Source organism: Sardina pilchardus, chromosome 5 (genome assembly GCF_963854185.1).
Source record: "Sardina pilchardus chromosome 5, fSarPil1.1, whole genome shotgun sequence".
Lineage (NCBI taxonomy): Eukaryota > Metazoa > Chordata > Actinopteri > Clupeiformes > Clupeidae > Sardina > Sardina pilchardus.
Window position 1 is genome coordinate 21,069,808 of NC_084998.1, and position 18,651 is coordinate 21,088,458.

The 18,651-nt window shown below is 41.1% G+C and overlaps 2 protein-coding genes across 4 annotated transcripts in view; both read left to right on the forward strand.

Moving 5' to 3' along the window:
* Nucleotides 1-1,054: 1,054 nt before the first annotated feature.
* LOC134080450 (protocadherin beta-16-like) overlaps nucleotides 1,055-18,651 on the forward strand; it is a 148,224-nt gene continuing 130,627 nt past the window's right edge. For 2 of the 3 annotated variants that reach the window (XM_062536893.1, XM_062536896.1), the window contains exon 1: nucleotides 1,055-3,448. In XM_062536893.1, coding sequence (XP_062392877.1) covers nucleotides 1,055-3,448 — 2,394 coding nt within the window. Of the gene's footprint in view, nucleotides 3,449-8,745; nucleotides 11,352-18,651 lie in introns of those variants that run through there. The other variant, XM_062536895.1, reaches the window with a different exon arrangement.
* On the forward strand, nucleotides 5,298-7,739 carry LOC134079698 (protocadherin gamma-A10-like). Its single transcript, XM_062535777.1, has one exon. It carries the CDS (start codon nucleotides 5,298-5,300, stop codon nucleotides 7,737-7,739), a length of 2,442 nt encoding a protein of 813 aa, XP_062391761.1.

Consider the following 18,651-nt stretch of genomic DNA (forward strand, 5'->3'; position numbering starts at 1 on the left):
ATTTTATGTTGTTGTGAAGTCTCTATTTTGGTTGGTTGTAAAACCAACACCGCTTCTAGCCTATATGTTTTAAACATTACCACAACACTAATCTAAAGGATTATTTACATAGAGTATTTACTTACCAAGAGTTTGGCATTACTTCGGGCAAAAGGTGGACGGCCACAACCTGAATTTCTTTACTTGGTAATACACTTTCATTTTTATGAAAGTTAGTATCGAATGCAACAAGCCAGGGCATGGTTAATTGATAGGGATTTTCCCGTATTTCTATAATGGGTTATTATCAATAGCCTACTGTTCATATTTTGCATACAAACCCTACAGCAAACTGACTTTTGGCATAGATGGAAAAATTACAGTGTAGCCTATTGAACGTAGAGTAATTCTCTCCGCGCTGACTTCTCTCCGGCATCCTGTTCGCGCGCAGTGTCTTTTCAGCACCACAACTATGGACAGCGACATGCAACATTCACAGGCGCTCTTCGCAGCCATAGGCTACTGCTTGAATGATAGTGCTCCTGTTGTGTATTTCTACCACATTGCAGATGAAAAGTTACAAATATAACGTAACTTGTGGTACACTTTCATCATAACATGTTTAATAATCAGTGTTAATAGCATCGTAGGCCACTAGGCCTATACCGTTTCCTCTTATTTATATTAGGCCTATTATTCTTTTTAGTTAATTCGATTTAACGCTACTGTCTGTGACATATCCTGTATGATCATTAAAAAAAGTGAATGGTCGCCTTATCAATGTAAGTTCATTGGGGGAAAGAAGTGTGGATTTATATCGTCCCTGCTATTTTATCTCAGTACTCAGAGTGTCGCTATAGGCCAACTTTATGTTTTTCTGTCCGTTTTCCACCCACTGCTGTAATATTTAAATCGCAAACAAACCCAGAATAGCCCACCCTAAGCATATCGAACAGTATTACTGGGATCCAACTGTGTACGCTTTTCTTTAACAATACAATCAACCCGCATCGCTTTGGTGTATTGAGAACCTCGGATTCCTTTTATGAAACACCGCACGCCTGTTTCTTCTGAAATGAAGCCATTTGTCATCTACTACAGTATTTTAGTTTTTGCATGGATTCATATTTGTCATGGCGACTTGAGCTATTCTCTTCCAGAGGAGATGAAACGGGGTGCTGTAATCGGAAATATTGCGAAGGACCTTGGACTTGATGTAAAAGGACTGTCTTACCGCGAGGCTCGTTTGGATACGGAGGGTAATGACAAACGTTTTTGTGACATAAACCTACAGACAGGCGATCTGGTCGTCGCTGATCGAATAGACCGAGAGGAGCTATGTGGGTCGACGATATCATGTTCTCTAAAATATGAAGTGGTTTTAGAAAACCCGCTTGAGTTGCATCGAATTACTCTTCAAATTCAAGACATAAATGATAACTCACCTCGATTTCGCAATGAAGAAATTCTACTGGAAATAAGGGAATCCGATGCGAAAGGTGCGACTTTTCTCTTAACCGAAGCACACGATTCGGATGTGGGACGTAACGACATACAGAGCTATTCACTGGAGAAGAACGACCATTTTACTTTAGCCGTGCATTCTGATTCCTATGGTGGGAAACATAGCAAATTAGTTTTAGACAAAGAGCTCGATCGTGAACAACAGCATGAGCTGTCATTATTGCTTACCGCAACAGACGGAGGCACACCTCAGAGATTCGGTACTGTAGTCATACACGTCACTGTTTTGGATGCAAACGACAATGTACCAGTGTTCAGTAAACTCATCTACGAAGTCAATCTGCTTGAAAATTCACCATTAGATACTGTAGTTGTGACTGTTAGTGCCACAGATGCAGACGAAGGGCCACATGGAGAGGTCTCTTACGAATTCAGTCACATATCAGATAAAGCTGCCAAGCTATTCTCTATCGATAAAGTGCGTGGAGAAATCAAAGTGATTGGACAGATAGATTATGAAGAAAAACATAAATATGAATTGAGAATTCAGGCAAAAGATGGAGCAGGACTGGCTTCAACTGCTAATGTTTTAATAAATGTTGAAGATGTCAATGATAATGCACCAATAATCCTTTTGAAATCATTTAAGAATAATGTTTTGGAAAATGCTGAGCCTGGCACAGAAGTAGGAATTATAAATGTGCAGGATAAAGACTCAGGGGAAAATAAGCAGGTCCGCTGCACTATTCAGCAAAATGTCCCTTTTAAATTAGTTCCTTCTATTAAAAACTATTACTCAATTGTAACAACAGCGGCTCTTGACCGTGAGACCATAGCTGATTATAATGTGACTCTTACAGCCACTGATGAAGGAAATCCACCTTTATCATGCTCCAAGACAATCCATCTCTCTGTATCAGATATAAATGATAATCCCCCTGTATTTGAACATCCGTCCTACAGCGCATATGTGACTGAGAACAACAAGCCTGGCTCCTCTGTCTGCTCTGTTACTGCGAGAGACCCAGACTGGAGACAGAATGGCACAGTGTTCTACTCTCTGTTGCCCAGTGAGGTCAATGGTGTTCCGGTCTCCTCATATGTATCCATTAATGGAGACACAGGGGTGATCCATGCTGAGAGGCCCTTTGACTACGAGCAGTTCAGAAGCTTCAAAGTTCAGGTTGTAGCCAGAGACAATGGTTCTCCTCCACTCAGCAGCAACGTGACTGTGAGTGTGTTCATAACAGATGAGAATGATAACTCTCCTCAGATATTGTACCCTACTCCAGAAGGAAACTCCTTCATGACTGAGATGGTTCCTAAAGCTGCTCTTTCTGGTTCGCTGGTCTCCAAAGTGATCGCTGTTGATGCTGACTCTGGACAGAACGCGTGGCTGTCGTATCAGATCGTGAAGTCGACTGATCCGGGACTTTTCACTATTGGTCTCCACAGTGGAGAGATCAGGGCTCAGAGGGACATTTCTGAATCTGACAGCATGAAGCAGAACCTTGTGATCTCAGTGAAAGATAACGGACAGCCCTCTCTCTCTACAACCTGTGCGGTGTATTTACTCATCTCTGATAACTTGGCTGAAGTTCCTGAACTGAAAGACATGTCTTATGAGGAGAGCAATTCTAAACTCACATCTTATCTGATCATTGCTCTGGTGTCTGTTTCCACATTTTTCCTCACTTTTATTATCCTGATCATTGCTGTGAGGTTGTGTCACAGAAGAAAGCCCAGACTGTTGTTTGATGGAGCAGTAGCCATTCCCAGTGCATATTTACCTCCCAACTATGCAGATGTTGATGGAACTGGAACTCTCCGTAGTGCTTACAACTATGACGCCTATATGACCACAGGGTCACGTACCAGTGACTTCAAGTTTGTTACGTCCTACAATGACAACACTCTGCCTTCTGGCACCACTCTGAAGAGGAGTCCAGGAGACAACAGTGACTGTCTTGACTTTTTTGAGGAGGCATCAAAGTGCTCCACTCTGGTAATGCATTACTGTTTCCATTCATTTGCAATGGCACTAGTTTTATAAATATCATATTGGCTTGTGTGACAGCATGACTTTAAAGAGGTTTTTTAATTATATGTGTATATGTTTTGTGTTCAAGCTGCTAGAACTGAAGCTTTTTTGGTGGATATGGTTTGGTGTTGAAATAACAAAGTTTTGGAAACATGTAAAGTGATGCAATTTGCCAGCAGTTTGTCAGCTCTTACAACGATAACACACTGCTTGCTGGTAACACTTTGAAGAAGAGTAATAAGGACAGTAGCAACAGCCTTGACTTTAATGAGCATGGATCAAAGCTCTCCACACTGGTAAATAATAACATCTCTAACTTTTGAATTTATGAACATAAAACTGAGTTTGTAGCTATGTTTATTGATCATGAAGCAACCATTTTTAAGCTGTTGAAGATAAATTTAGGTTTTAGGATATTCTGGTTTTGTTTGAAGGAAGTGTGTGTGTGTGTGTGTGTGTGTGTGCGTGTGTGCGCGTGTGCGCGTGTGCGAGTGTGTGTGTGTGTGTGTGTGTGTGGGATGTTCACCTACTCACTGTACATCAGTAATTATCTTTTTTTCTAAATGATCTGTCAATTGTTTTTGTCTGCACTTTCATCAGATAGATAAAAATACACTCAACTGTCAGTTGCTGTCTGGTAAATAAAGTTAGTTTGGTTTCTTTTTCCTCTTTATGTTGGCTATTTAGTAGAGCTTTCCTTTCTCATACAGTATTTAGTTAATGTTGAATTAGGAATCTGTTGAATAATTGCATTACCCATAAAATATTTATTTTGGTAGAAGTTGAAGATCAGGTTATGCATTTTCATGGTTCTTTAGTGATTAGTTTCCTGGTTCGCATGTATTTCTGGACTTAAAGACCATACAAGTTGTATACGGCATAGAAGGGTGGACAAAGAGTTACTCAAACACGTAGGCCATATATTATTCTTAGTCGTATTGTAGTGTTGAAAATTGAGCATCTGTATACTTCGACCTGGATACAGATGATGTTGGCCTGTTGGAAGTGAAAAGCACACACTTGGCTGCATGATTAAGGGCATGATGGTGCCACCAGGCTGGCAATGTCCTCTCTCTGAACAATCGTATCATTTATATGCCCTGCAGGCTGAGTGGTGTGAGGATGATAGGGGAAGGTCAGTGAAAGCCATACTGTATATATGTAGGTATTTCATTTTTCTGCCTTTATGTGTTCTTGGAGGTGCTATTCTTTGCTGAAGAAATGCTGTTTTTAACATTGATTCAGTGAAAAATGATAGCCAGGAGTTGGTTTGGGGCTGCATGGTGTCCTGGCAGTTAAGTAGATGCAGACATCAAAGATAAAGGATAAATTGGATGGACTGCAACTTCTACCAGCATCACACTGGTATATATGTGTGTTATAATGTGCTGTGTGAAAGCATTAAATAGGTCACACTTGCAAAGCCATATTGACGTTTTTGTGTTGTCCTGGTGGTTTCATTTTCGGAATTTTTGACGGTCTATTATCAGAATGATAATGAAGGTATAATATTTACCAGGTGATGGTGGAAAGACATCAATAGTTTTTATCTAAGTGACAACTTCGGGGTCCCACACCCTGCAGTTCTCAAAAAAATACTCCGGGTGTCGCTATTGACTAAGGTAGCTGATGAACTTCAGTACGCCTCCACCTACTGTTTTAATATTCAGATATACACAGTCTGAGAACAGTCATACAAAGGCGTAGAGACGGATACGTGTTCGGCATTTCTTCGTCTTTGGATTTAAACATTACTTTTAATATTTGACATAGCATTATTCCTCATCTAAAAGGTCTTTTTACGGCTGTCGATATGAAGACGGGACTCAAGGATATTCTGGTGTCATACGTGATGATATGGTTGACATTTTTTGTTGCCAGTCTCCGTAGCAGCCATGGCGATTTGACCTACTCTATTCCTGAGGAGATGAAACCAGGAGCTGTGGTAGGGAATATAGCGAAGGATCTCGGACTCGATGCAAGAGGATTATTACAACGGAATGCACGCATAGATCTGAAGGGTAATCGCAAACGGTTTTGTGAGATAAATGCTCAGACAGGTGAACTGAAAATCGCAGAAATAATTGACAGAGAAAAAATATGTGTGTTGAAATCCACATGCTCTTTAAAATATGAACTAGTGTTGGAAAATCCGTTAGAGCTGCATCGAATTATGTTGCACATTCTGGACATCAACGATAACTCACCTCGTTTTCCCAATGAACAAATTAAACTGGAAATCGCAGAATCCGCATATAAGGGCGCTCGTTTTCCATTAGATGAAGCGCACGATCCGGATGTGGGAAGAAATGGAATTCAAAACTATGTACTGGAAAAGAACGAACACTTTACTCTAGCTGTGCATTCTAATTCCGATGGAGGGAAATACAGCGAGTTGATTTTGGATAAAGAGCTCGATCGTGAACAGCAGCAAGAGCTGTCATTATTGCTTACTGCAACAGACGGTGGCACTCCTCAGAGATCCGGTACTGTAGTCATACACGTCACCGTTTTGGACGCAAACGACAATGTACCAGTATTTAATCAAGCCGCATATAAAGTCAGTTTAGTTGAAAATTGCCCAGTCGGTACCGTGGTTGTCACTGTGCTTGCCACAGATGCAGATGAAGGAGCAAATGGAGAGGTTTCATATGAGTTCAGCCGAATATCAGACGAAGCAGCTAGTCTCTTTGTTATTGACAAGTTTACTGGAGAAATTAAAGTGACTGGACCAATTGACTTTGAGGAAGAAACTACTTATGAACTCAGAGTTCAGGCTAAGGATGGCTCTGGTTTAGCCTCTAATGCTAAAGTTATTATAGATGTCACTGATGTAAATGACAATGCACCTGTAATTAATGTTAAATCACTGAAAAATCCAGTTCCTGAAAATGCTGCACCTGGTACAGAGGTGGGCATTATTAATGTGCAGGATGAAGATACAGAGGGAAACCGCCAGTTGCGTTGCACTATTCAGCAAAATGTGCCCTTTAAGTTAAATCCATCAATTGAAAACTACTATTCTCTGGTCACAACTGGTGAATTAGACCGTGAACAAGTGACCGATTACAACATAACTCTTATAGCCACTGATGGTGGTAATCCACCATTGTCTTCCTCTAAAATTATTCATCTCTCTGTGTCTGATGTAAATGATAATCCCCCTGTATTTGAGGAACAGTCCTATAGTGCATATGTGACTGAGAATAACAAGCCTGGCTCCTCTGTCTGTTCTGTTACTGCGAGAGACCCAGACTGGAGACAGAATGGCACAGTGTTCTACTCTCTGTTGCCCAGTGAGGTCAATGGTGTTCCGGTCTCCTCATATGTATCCATTAATGGAGACACAGGGGTGATCCATGCTGTGAGGGCCTTTGACTATGAGCAGTTCAGAAGCTTCAAAGTTCAGGTTGTAGCCAGAGACAATGGTTCTCCTCCACTCAGCAGCAACGTGACTGTGAGTGTGTTCATAACAGATGAGAATGATAACTCTCCTCAGATATTGTACCCTACTCCAGAAGGAAACTCCTTCATGACTGAGATGGTTCCTAAAGCTGCTCTTTCTGGCTCGCTGGTCTCCAAAGTGATTGCTGTTGATGCTGACTCTGGACAGAACGCGTGGCTGTCTTATCAGATCGTGAAGTCGACTGATCCGGGACTTTTCACTATTGGTCTCCACAGTGGAGAGATCAGGGCTCAGAGGGACATTTCTGAATCTGACAGCATGAAGCAGAACCTTGTGATCTCAGTGAAAGATAACGGACAGCCCTCTCTCTCTACAACCTGTGCCGTATATTTACTCATCTCTGATAACTTGGCTGAAGTTCCTGAACTGAAAGACATGTCTTATGAGGAGAGCAATTCTAAACTCACATCTTATCTGATCATTGCTCTGGTGTCTGTTTCCACATTCTTCCTCACTTTCATTATCCTGATCATTGCTGTGAGGTTGTGTCACAGGAGAAAGCCCAGACTGTTGTTTGATGGAGCAGTAGCCATTCCCAGTGCATATTTACCTCCCAACTATGCAGATGTTGATGGAACTGCAACTCTCCGTAGTGCTTACAACTATGATGCCTATATGACCACAGGATCCCGTACAAGTGACTTTAAATTTGTCAGCTCTTACAACGACAATACCCTCTCTGCTGGAAATACTTTACAGAAGCCTCCACATGACAATAGTGACTTCCTTGACTTCATTGATAATGGATCAAAGGTTTCAACTCTGGTAAATACTCTTACATACTCTTAAACACTCATAAGATACTGTACGTTATTTCTGAACAGCAGTTTGAAGTCTGTATTTTAGAGGTGTGTAGCATCACAGTAGTGAACTTGGTACCTTTTTGTCTTATTAAGAGAATGTATCATCTATATGTTTTGGCATATTGCCTGCATAAAGAAAAAAAAAACATAGCACTCTTAGCTGCATGTGTTATTGTATGGGTAGCCTTGAAATACTGATATTAGCCCTCTATGTGAGTAGTAGTGCCATTTAGCTTCTATACTTTGCAATATGGGTGGGGTATGAAGAAAAGTGAAAGGTCAGTGATGGTTGCATTCTGTTCTATTGATCTCATCATCCCCCTCTTTCAATCATACAGCTGTTCTACTATAGATTTGCATATTTGTATTCTCTCGTGAACTGCAGTGTGGTTGAGAATGATTTTATTCATTTGTGTCTTTAGTACAGCATTGGAAAGTCATGCGATGTTTTGGAGTGTGTGCTCCCTTGGAAATGAATGTGTGACCATGTTGATACTCTATTTTTCAGCTAAGGCAGCGGGGTGTTACAGTTGTAGTGAAACATTACATTATTCATCTGGATAACTACCATACAGAGTCACACATGTGAAACATTTAGGCCATATTTGAAGTCAAAACAAGATGGCTCATTTTGTGCTTCCTTTCTACCAGCTTTTATACTAACATTTGTAATGAGGATATTTTAAATGGATGGAGAAAAATAAGTCTGATTGCATAAAAACAGCAAGAATGAACAGCAAAATATTGAAGTCTTGATAATCAAAATGTTAATAATAATCATGCAATGTAGTTGGTTTGACAATCAGTTAAAGTTGCTTTGTGCATTTACTGTATGTAGTTATCGTTTTTATACAGATAACATGATGCCATTTATGTATTTTCTATGTTTACATAAGATAAGAGGCTAAGTTTTTAAAATGTTTCATTACATTTAAAGAAACTATGGGATAACGCATTGCAATTTTAGCAGAATACTCAGAGTGTCGCTATTGGCCAACGTATCCCCCTTAACTGGGCCTCTCCACCCATCATTATAAAAAGTGTACAAGAGCTCCGGGTAAACTAATGGCGTTCTGATGGACAGATGAGCACGTAGGCTATTCTTTTTCGGATACATGTTCTTCGTGTTTTGTAGCTGAAATTGGTTTATTTGTATACAAGGATACCACAACAATTCAGTATGAAGATGGGACTACATTGCCTCGTGTCTCCAAGTGGAATACTTTGGGTGGCATCTTTTATTGTGAGATTTTGCGGCAGCCATGGCGATCTCAGTTATTTCCTACCAGAGGAGATGCAACGAGGAGCGGTGATCGGAAATATCGCGAAGGATCTTGGACTAGATGTAAAAGGAATATCACAGCGCAATGCACGAATTGATACGAAGGGTAGTCGCAAACGGTTTTGTGAAATAAATGGCCAGACGGGAGATTTAGTTATCGCAGAAATTATTGATAGAGAAGAATTGTGTGGTTCGAAGGCTTCCTGTCCTTTAAAATACGAATTAGTCTTAGAGAATCCACTTGAACTTCATCGGATTTTACTGCAAATTCAAGACGTAAATGACAACTCACCTCGGTTTCCCAACCCTGAAATCAATCTGGAGATCCGAGAATCCGCTGTTAAAGGCGCACGCTTTCCACTGGATGAGGCGCACGACTCTGATGTTGGAATAAACGGAATTCAGACGTATTTACTCGAGAAGAATGAGCATTTTATTCTAGCTGTGCATTCTAATCCAGATGGAGGGAAATATAGTGAGTTAGTTTTAGACAAAGAGCTCGATCGTGAACAGCAGCATGAGCTGTCATTGTTGTTTACTGCAGTAGACGGCGGTACTCCGCGGAGATCAGGTACTGCTGTCATACACGTCACTGTCTTAGATGCCAACGACAATCTACCGGTGTTTAGTCAGCCAGTGTATCAGGTCAGTTTACCAGAAAATTCGGTTTTCGGTACGGTGGTTGTTACTGTAAGCGCCACAGATGCAGATGAAGGCGCAAACGGAGAGGTTACTTATGAATTCAGTCGCATATCTGATAAAGCAGCCAGACTGTTCTCTATTGACAAAGTAACTGGAGAAATCAAGGTGACTGGACCAATAGACTTTGAGGAGAAAAGTGATTATGAGCTCAGAGTTCAGGCTAAGGATGGTTCTGGTTTAGCTTCAAATGCTAAAGTTATTATAGATGTCACTGACGTAAATGACAATGCACCTATAATTAATGTTAAATCATTGAAAAATCCAGTTCCTGAAAATGCTGTACCTGGTACAGAGGTGGGCATTATTAATGTACAAGATGAAGATTCAGAGGGAAACCGCCAGTTGCGTTGCACTATTCAGCAAAATGTACCCTTTAAGTTAAATCCATCTATTGAGAACTACTATTCCCTTGTCACGACAGATGACTTAGACCGTGAACAGATCACAGCTTACAATATAACGCTTATAGCCACTGATGATGGCAATCCACCACTGTCATCCTCTAAGATTATTCAACTCTCTGTGTCTGATGTAAACGATAATCCCCCTGTATTTGAGGAGCAATCCTACAGCGCATACGTAGCTGAGAACAACAAGCCTGGCTCCTCTGTCTGCTCTGTTACTGCGAGAGACCCAGACTGGAGACAGAATGGCACAGTGTTCTACTCTCTGTTGCCCAGTGAGGTCAATGGTGTTCCGGTCTCCTCATATGTATCCATTAATGGAGACACAGGGGTGATCCATGCTGTGAGGCCCTTTGACTACGAGCAGTTCAGAAGCTTCAAAGTTCAGGTTGTAGCCAGAGACAATGGTTCTCCTCCACTCAGCAGCAACGTGACTGTGAGTGTGTTCATAACAGATGAGAATGATAACTCTCCTCAGATATTGTATCCTACTCCAGAAGGAAACTCCTTCATGACTGAGATGGTTCCTAAAGCTGCTCTTTCTGGCTCGCTGGTGTCCAAAGTGATCGCTGTTGATGCTGACTCTGGACAGAACGCGTGGCTGTCGTATCAGATCGTGAAGTCGACTGATCCGGGACTTTTCACTATTGGTCTCCACAGTGGAGAGATCAGGGCTCAGAGGGACATTTCTGAATCTGACAGCATGAAGCAGAACCTTGTGATCTCAGTGAAAGATAACGGACAGCCCTCTCTCTCTACAACCTGTGCGGTGTATTTACTCATCTCTGATAACTTGGCTGAAGTTCCTGAACTGAAAGACATGTCTTATGAGGAGAGCAATTCTAAACTCACATCTTATCTGATCATTGCTCTGGTGTCTGTTTCCACATTCTTCCTCACTTTTATTATCCTGATCATTGCTGTGAGGTTGTGCCACAGGAGAAAGCCCAGACTGTTGTTTGATGGAGCAGTAGCCATTCCCAGTGCATATTTACCTCCCAACTATGCAGATGTTGATGGAACTGGAACTCTACGTAGTGCTTACAACTATGACGCCTATATGACCACAGGGTCACGTACCAGTGACTTCAAGTTTGTTACGTCCTACAATGACAACACTCTGCCTTCTGGCACCACTCTGAAGAGGAGTCCAGGAGACAACAGTGACTGCCTTGACTTTTTTGAGGAGGCATCAAAGTGCTCAACTCTGGTAATGCATTGATTGCTGTTTCCATTAATTTGCAATGGCACTAGTTTTATAAATATCATATTGGCTTGTATCAGCATGACTTTAAAGAGGTTTTTTTAATTATATGTATATATTTTTTGTGTTCAAGCTGCTAGAACTGAAGCTTTTTTGGTGGATATGGTTTGGTGTTGAAATAACACAGTTTGGGAAACATGTTTAGTGATGCAATTTGCCAGCAGTTTGTCAGCTCTTACAACCATAACACACTGCTTGCTGGTAACACTTTGAAGAAGAGTAATATTGACAGTAGCAACAGCCTTGACTTTAATGAGCATGGATCAAAGTTCTCCACACTGGTAAATAATTGTGCGTGCGTGCGTGCGTGCGTGCGTGCGTGCGTGCGTGCGTGCGTGCGTGCGTGCGTGCGTGTGTGCGTGTGTGTGTGTGGGATGTTCACCTACTCACTTGTACATCAGTAATTTTTATCTCTTTTTCTAAATGATCTGTCAATTGTTTTTGTCTGCACTTTCATCAGATAGATACAAATACACTCAACTCTCAGTTACTGTCTGGTAAATAAAGTTAGTTTGGTTTCTTTTTCCTCTTTATGTTGGCTTTTTAGTAGAGCTTTCCTTTCTCATACAGTATATTTAGTTAATGTTGAATTAGGAATCTGTTGAATAATTGCATTACCCATAACATATTTATTTGGGTAGAAGTTAAAGAGCAGGTTATGCATTTTCATATGGTTCTTTAGTGATTAGTTTCCTGGTTTGCATGTATTTCTGGGCATAAAGGCCATACCAGTTTTATACGACATAGAAGGCTGGACAAAGAGTAACTCATACTCGTAGGCCATATGTTATTGCTAATCCTATTGTAGTGTTGAAAGTGGAGTATCTGTATATTTCGGCCTGGATACAGATGATGTTGGCCTGTTGGAAGTGAGAAGCACACACTTGGCTGCATGATTAAGGGCATGATGGTGCCACCAGACTGGCAATGCCCTCTCTCTGAACAACTGCATCATCATTTATATGCCCTGCAGGCTGAGTGGTGTGAGGATGATGGGGGAAGGTTAGTGAAAGCCATACTGTATATGTAGATATTTCATTTTTCTGTCTTTACATGTTCTTGGAGGTGCTATCCTTTGCTGGAGAAATGCTGTTTTTAACATTGATTCAGTGAAAAATGAAAGCCAGGAGTTGGTTTGGGGCTGCATGGTGTCCTGACAGTAAAGTAGATACAGACATCAATGGTAAAGGATAAATTGGATGGACTGCAACTTCCATCAGCATCACACAGACTGTGATGAGCAGAAACATTGTATTTGTTACAGCTTAGGATAGATGTTCTTTCTTTGCCTGCCATGTGTTATAATGTGCTGTGTGAAAGTAAGCATTATATACAGTAGGTCACACTTGCAAAGCCATATTGATGTTTTTGTGTTGTCCTGGTGGTTTCATGTTCGGAACTGTTAACGGTCTATCATCAGAATGATAATGAAGGTATAATATTTACCAGGTGATGGTATGGAAAGTCATCAATAGTTATTGTCAAAGTGATAATTTTGGGGTCCCACACACTGCAGTTCTCAAAAAAATACTCCGGGTGTCGCTATTGACTAAGGCAGCTGATAAACTTCAGTACGCCTCCACCTACTGTTTTAATATTCAGATATACACAGTCTGAGAACAGTCATACAAAGGCGTAGAGACGGATACGTGTTCGGCATTTATTCGTCTTTGGATTTAAACATTACTTTTAATATTTGACATAGCATTATTCCTCATCTAAAAGGTATTTTTACGGCTGTTGATATGAAGACGGGACTCAAGGATATTCTGATGTCATACGTGATGATATGGTTGACATTTTTTGTTGCCAGTCTCCGTAGCAGCCATGGCGATTTGACCTACTCTATTCCTGAGGAGATGAAACCAGGAGCTGTGGTAGGGAATATAGCGAAGGATCTCGGACTCGATGCAAGAGGATTATTACAACGGAATGCACGCATAGATCTGAAGGGTAATCGCAAACGATTTTGTGAAATAAATGCTCAGACAGGTGAACTGAAAATCGCAGAAATAATTGACAGAGAAAAAATATGTGGGTTGAAATCCACATGCTCTTTAAAATATGAACTAGTATTGGAAAATCCGTTAGAGCTGCATCGAATTATGTTGCACATTTTGGACATCAACGATAACTCACCTCGTTTTCCCAATGAGCAAATCAAATTGGAGATCAGAGAATCCGCAGTTAAGGGCGCTCGTTTTCCATTAGACGAAGCGCACGATCCGGATGTGGGAAGAAATGGAATTCAAAACTATGTACTGGAAAAGAACGAACACTTTACTTTAGCTGTGCATTCTAATCCAGATGGAGGAAAATTCAGCGAGTTGGTTTTGGATAAAGAGCTCGATCGTGAACAGCAGCAAGAGCTGTCATTATTGCTTACTGCAACAGACGGTGGCACTCCTCAGAGATCCGGTACTGTAGTCATACACGTCACCGTTTTGGACGCAAACGACAACGTACCAGTATTTAATCAAGCCGCATACAAAGTCAGTTTAGTTGAAAATTGCCCAGTCGGTACCGTGGCTGTCACTGTGCTTGCCACAGATGCAGATGAAGGAGCAAATGGAGAGGTTTCATATGAGTTCAGCCGAATATCAGACGAAGCAGCTAGTCTCTTTGTTATTGACAAGTTTACTGGAGAAATTAAAGTGACTGGACCAATTGACTTTGAGGAAGAAACTACTTATGAACTCAGAGTTCAGGCTAAGGATGGCTCTGGTTTAGCCTCTAATGCTAAAGTCATTATAGATGTCACTGATGTAAATGACAATGCTCCTATAATTAATGTTAAATCGCTGAAAAATCCAGTTCCTGAAAATGCTGCACCTGGCACAGAGGTGGGCATTATTAATGTGCAGGATGAAGATTCAGAGGGAAACCGCCAGTTGCGTTGTACTATTCAGCAAAATGTGCCCTTTAAGTTAAATCCATCTATTGAAAACTACTATTCTCTGGTCACAACTGGTGAATTAGACCGTGAACAAGTGACTGATTACAACATAACTCTTATAGCCACTGATGGTGGTAATCCACCATTGTCTTCCTCTAAAATTATTCATCTCTCTGTGTCTGATGTAAATGATAATCCCCCTGTATTTGAAGAGCAGTCCTACAGTGCATATGTGTCTGAGAATAACAAGCCTAGCTCCTCTGTCTGCTCTGTTACTGCGAGAGACCCAGACTGGAGACAGAATGGCACAGTGTTCTACTCTCTGTTGCCCAGTGAGGTCAATGGTGTTCCGGTCTCCTCATATGTATCCATTAATGGAGACACAGGGGTGATCCATGCTGTGAGGGCCTTTGACTACGAGCAGTTCAGAAGCTTCAAAGTTCAGGTTGTAGCCAGAGACAATGGTTCTCCTCCACTCAGCAGCAACGTGACTGTGAGTGTGTTCATAACAGATGAGAATGATAACTCTCCTCAGATATTGTACCCTACTCCAGAAGGAAACTCCTTCATGACTGAGATGGTTCCTAAAGCTGCTCTTTCTGGTTCGCTGGTCTCCAAAGTGATCGCTGTTGATGCTGACTCTGGACAGAACGCGTGGCTGTCGTATCAGATTGTGAAGTCGACTGATCCGGGACTTTTCACTATTGGTCTCCACAGTGGAGAGATCAGGGCTCAGAGGGACATTTCTGAATCTGACAGCATGAAGCAGAACCTTGTGATCTCAGTGAAAGATAACGGACAGCCCTCTCTCTCTACAACCTGTGCCGTATATTTACTCATCTCTGATAACTTGGCTGAAGTTCCTGAACTGAAAGACATGTCTTATGAGGAGAGCAATTCTAAACTCACATCTTATCTGATCATTGCTCTGGTGTCTGTTTCCACATTTTTCCTCACTTTTATTATCCTGATCATTGCTGTGAGATTGTGTCACAGGAGAAAGCCCAGACTGTTGTTTGATGGAGCAGTAGCCATTCCCAGTGCATATTTACCTCCCAACTATGCAGATGTTGATGGAACTGCAACTCTCCGTAGTGCTTACAACTATGACGCCTATATGACCACAGGATCCCGTACCAGTGACTTTAAGTTTGTCAGTTCTTACAATGACAACACCCTCACTGCTGGAAATACTTTACAGAAGCCTCCACATGACAATAGTGACTTCCTTGACTTCATTGATAATGGATCAAAGGTTTCAACTCTGGTAAATACTCTTACAATACATACTCTTAAACACTCTCATAAGATACATTCATACAGAACATAGACCGACTGTATATCCATACGTTTAAACTACTTATTTCTGAACAGCAGTTTTAAGTCTGTATTTTAGAGGTGTGTAGCATCACAGTGAACTTGGTACCTTTTTGTCTCATTGAGAAAATGTATCATCTATATGTTTTGGCATATTGCCTGCATAAAGAAAAAAACATATACACTCTTAGCTGCGTGCCTTATTGTGTGGATAGCCTAGAGATACTGATATTAGCCCTCTATGTGAATAGTAGTGCCATTTAGCCTCTATACTTTGCAATATGGATGGAATATGAAGAAAAGTGAAAGGTCAGTGATGGTTGCATTCTGGTCTATTGATCTCGCCATCCCCCTCTTTCAATCATACAGCTGTTCTACTATAGATATGCATATTTTTATTCTCTCGTGAACTGCAGTGTGGTTGAGAATGATTTTATTCATTTGTGTCTTTAGTACAGCATTGGAAAGTCATGCAATGTTTTGGAGTGTGAATGTGTGACCATGTTGATATTCTATTTTTCAGCTAAGGCAGCGGGGTGTTACAGTTGTAGTGAAACATTACATTATTCATCTGGTTAACTACCATACGGAGTCACACATGTGAAACATTTAGGCCATATTTGAAGTTAAAACAAGATGGCTCATTTTGTGCTTCCTTTCTACCAGCTTTTATACTAACATTTGAAATGAGGATACTTTAAATGGAAGGAGAAAAATAAGTCTGATTGCATAAAAACAGTAAGGATGAACAGCAAAATATTGAAGTCTTCATAATCAAAATGATAATAATAATCATGCAATGTATTTGGTTTGTCAATCAGTTAAAGTTGCTTTGTGCATTTATGTAGTTATCGTTTTTATACAGATAATGTGATGGCATTTATGTATTTTATATGTTTACATAAGATAAGAGGTTAAGTTTTTAAAATATTTCATTACATTTAAAGAAACTATGGGATAACGCATTGCAATTTTAGCAGAATACTCAGAGTGTCGCTATTGGCCAACGTATACTTAACTGGTCCTCTCCACCCATCATTATAATAAATGTACAAGAGCTCCGGGTAAACTAATGGCGTTCTGATGGACAGATGAGCACGTAGGCTATTCTTTTTCGGATACATTTTCTTTGCACTTCGTAGCTGAAATTGATTTATTTGTATACAAGGATAACACAGTCATTCAATATGAAGATGGGACTACATTGCCTCTTGTCTCCAAGTGGAATACTTTGGGTGGCATCTTTTTTTGTGAGATTTTGCGGCAGTGATGGCGATCTCAGTTATTCCCTACCAGAGGAGATGCAACGAGGAGCGGTGATCGGAAATATCGCGAAGGATCTTGGACTAGATGTAAAAGGAATATCACAGCGTAACCCTCGAATTGATACGGAGGGTAGTCGCAAACGCTTTTGTGAAATAAATACCCAAACTGGAGATGTAGTGATTGCTGAAATTATTGATAGAGAAGAATTGTGTGGTTCAAAGGCTTCGTGTCCTCTAAAATATGAATTAGTTTTAGAGAACCCCCTTGAACTACATCCGATTTCACTGCAAATCCAGGACGTAAATGACAACTCACCTCGGTTTCCCAACAATGGAATCAATCTAGAAATCCAAGAATCCGCTTATAAAGGCGCACGCTATCCACTGGATGAGGCGCACGACTCAGATGTTGGAATAAACGGAATTCAGACGTATTTACTCGAGAAGAATGAACATTTTACTCTAGCTGTGCATTCTAATCCAGATGGAGGGAAATATAGTGAGTTAGTTTTAGACAAAGAGCTCGATCGTGAACAGCAGCATGAGCTGTCGTTATTGTTTACTGCAGTAGACGGCGGTAGTCCTCGGAGATCAGGTACGGCGATCATACACGTCACTGTCTTAGATGCCAACGACAATCTGCCAGTGTTTAGTCAGCCAGTGTATCAGGTCAGTTTACCAGAAAATTCCGTTTTCGGTACAGTGCTTGTTACCGTGAGCGCCACAGACGCAGATGAAGGAGCGAATGGAGAGGTCACTTATGAATTCAGTCGCATATCTGATAAGGCAGCCAGACTCTTTTCGATTGATAAGTTTACCGGAGAAATCAAGGTGACTGGACCAATTGACTTTGAGGAGAAACGTGATTATGAGCTCAGAGTTCAGGCGAAGGATGGCTCTGGTTTAGCCTCAAGTGCAAAAGTCATTATAGATGTCACTGATGTGAATGACAATGCACCTGTAATTAATGTTAAATCGCTGAAAAATCCAGTTCCTGAAAATGCTTCACCTGGTACAGAGGTGGGCATTATTAATGTGCAGGATGAAGATTCAAATGGAAACCGTCAGTTGCGTTGCACTATTCAGCAAAATGTGCCCTTCAAGTTAAATCCATCTATTAAGAACTACTATTCTCTTGTCACAACAGATGACTTAGACCGTGAACAGATCACTGCTTACAATATAACTCTGATAGCCACTGATGATGGCAATCCACCACTGTCATCCTCTAAAATGATCCAACTCTCTGTGTCTGATGTAAACGATAATCCCCCTGTATTTGAGAAACAGTCCTATAGTGCATATGTAACTGAGAATAACAAGCCTGGCTCCTCTGTCTGTTCTATTACTGCGAGAGACCCAGACTGGAGACAGAATGGCACAGTGTTCTACTCTCTGTTGCCCAGTGAGGTCAATGGTGTTCCGGTCTCCTCATATGTATCCATTAATGGAGACACAGGGGTGATCCATGCTGTGAGGGCCTTTGACTACGAGCAGTTCAGAAGCTTTAAAGTTCAGGTTGTAGCCAGAGACAATGGTTCTCCTCCACTCAGCAGCAACGTGACTGTGAGTGTGTTCATAACAGATGAGAATGATAACTCTCCTCAGATATTGTATCCTACTCCAGAAGGAAACTCCTTCATGACTGAGATCGTTCCTAAAGCTGCTCTTTCTGGCTCGCTGGTCTCCAAAGTGATCGCTGTTGATGCTGACTCTGGACAGAACGCGTGGCTGTCGTATCAGATCGTGAAGTCGACTGATCCGGGAC

Excerpts from the sequence above, each read along its gene's own strand:
- LOC134079698 (XM_062535777.1), top strand. The coding sequence starts at position 5,298 with ATGAAGACGGGACTCAAGGATATTCTGGTGTCATACGTGATGATATGG.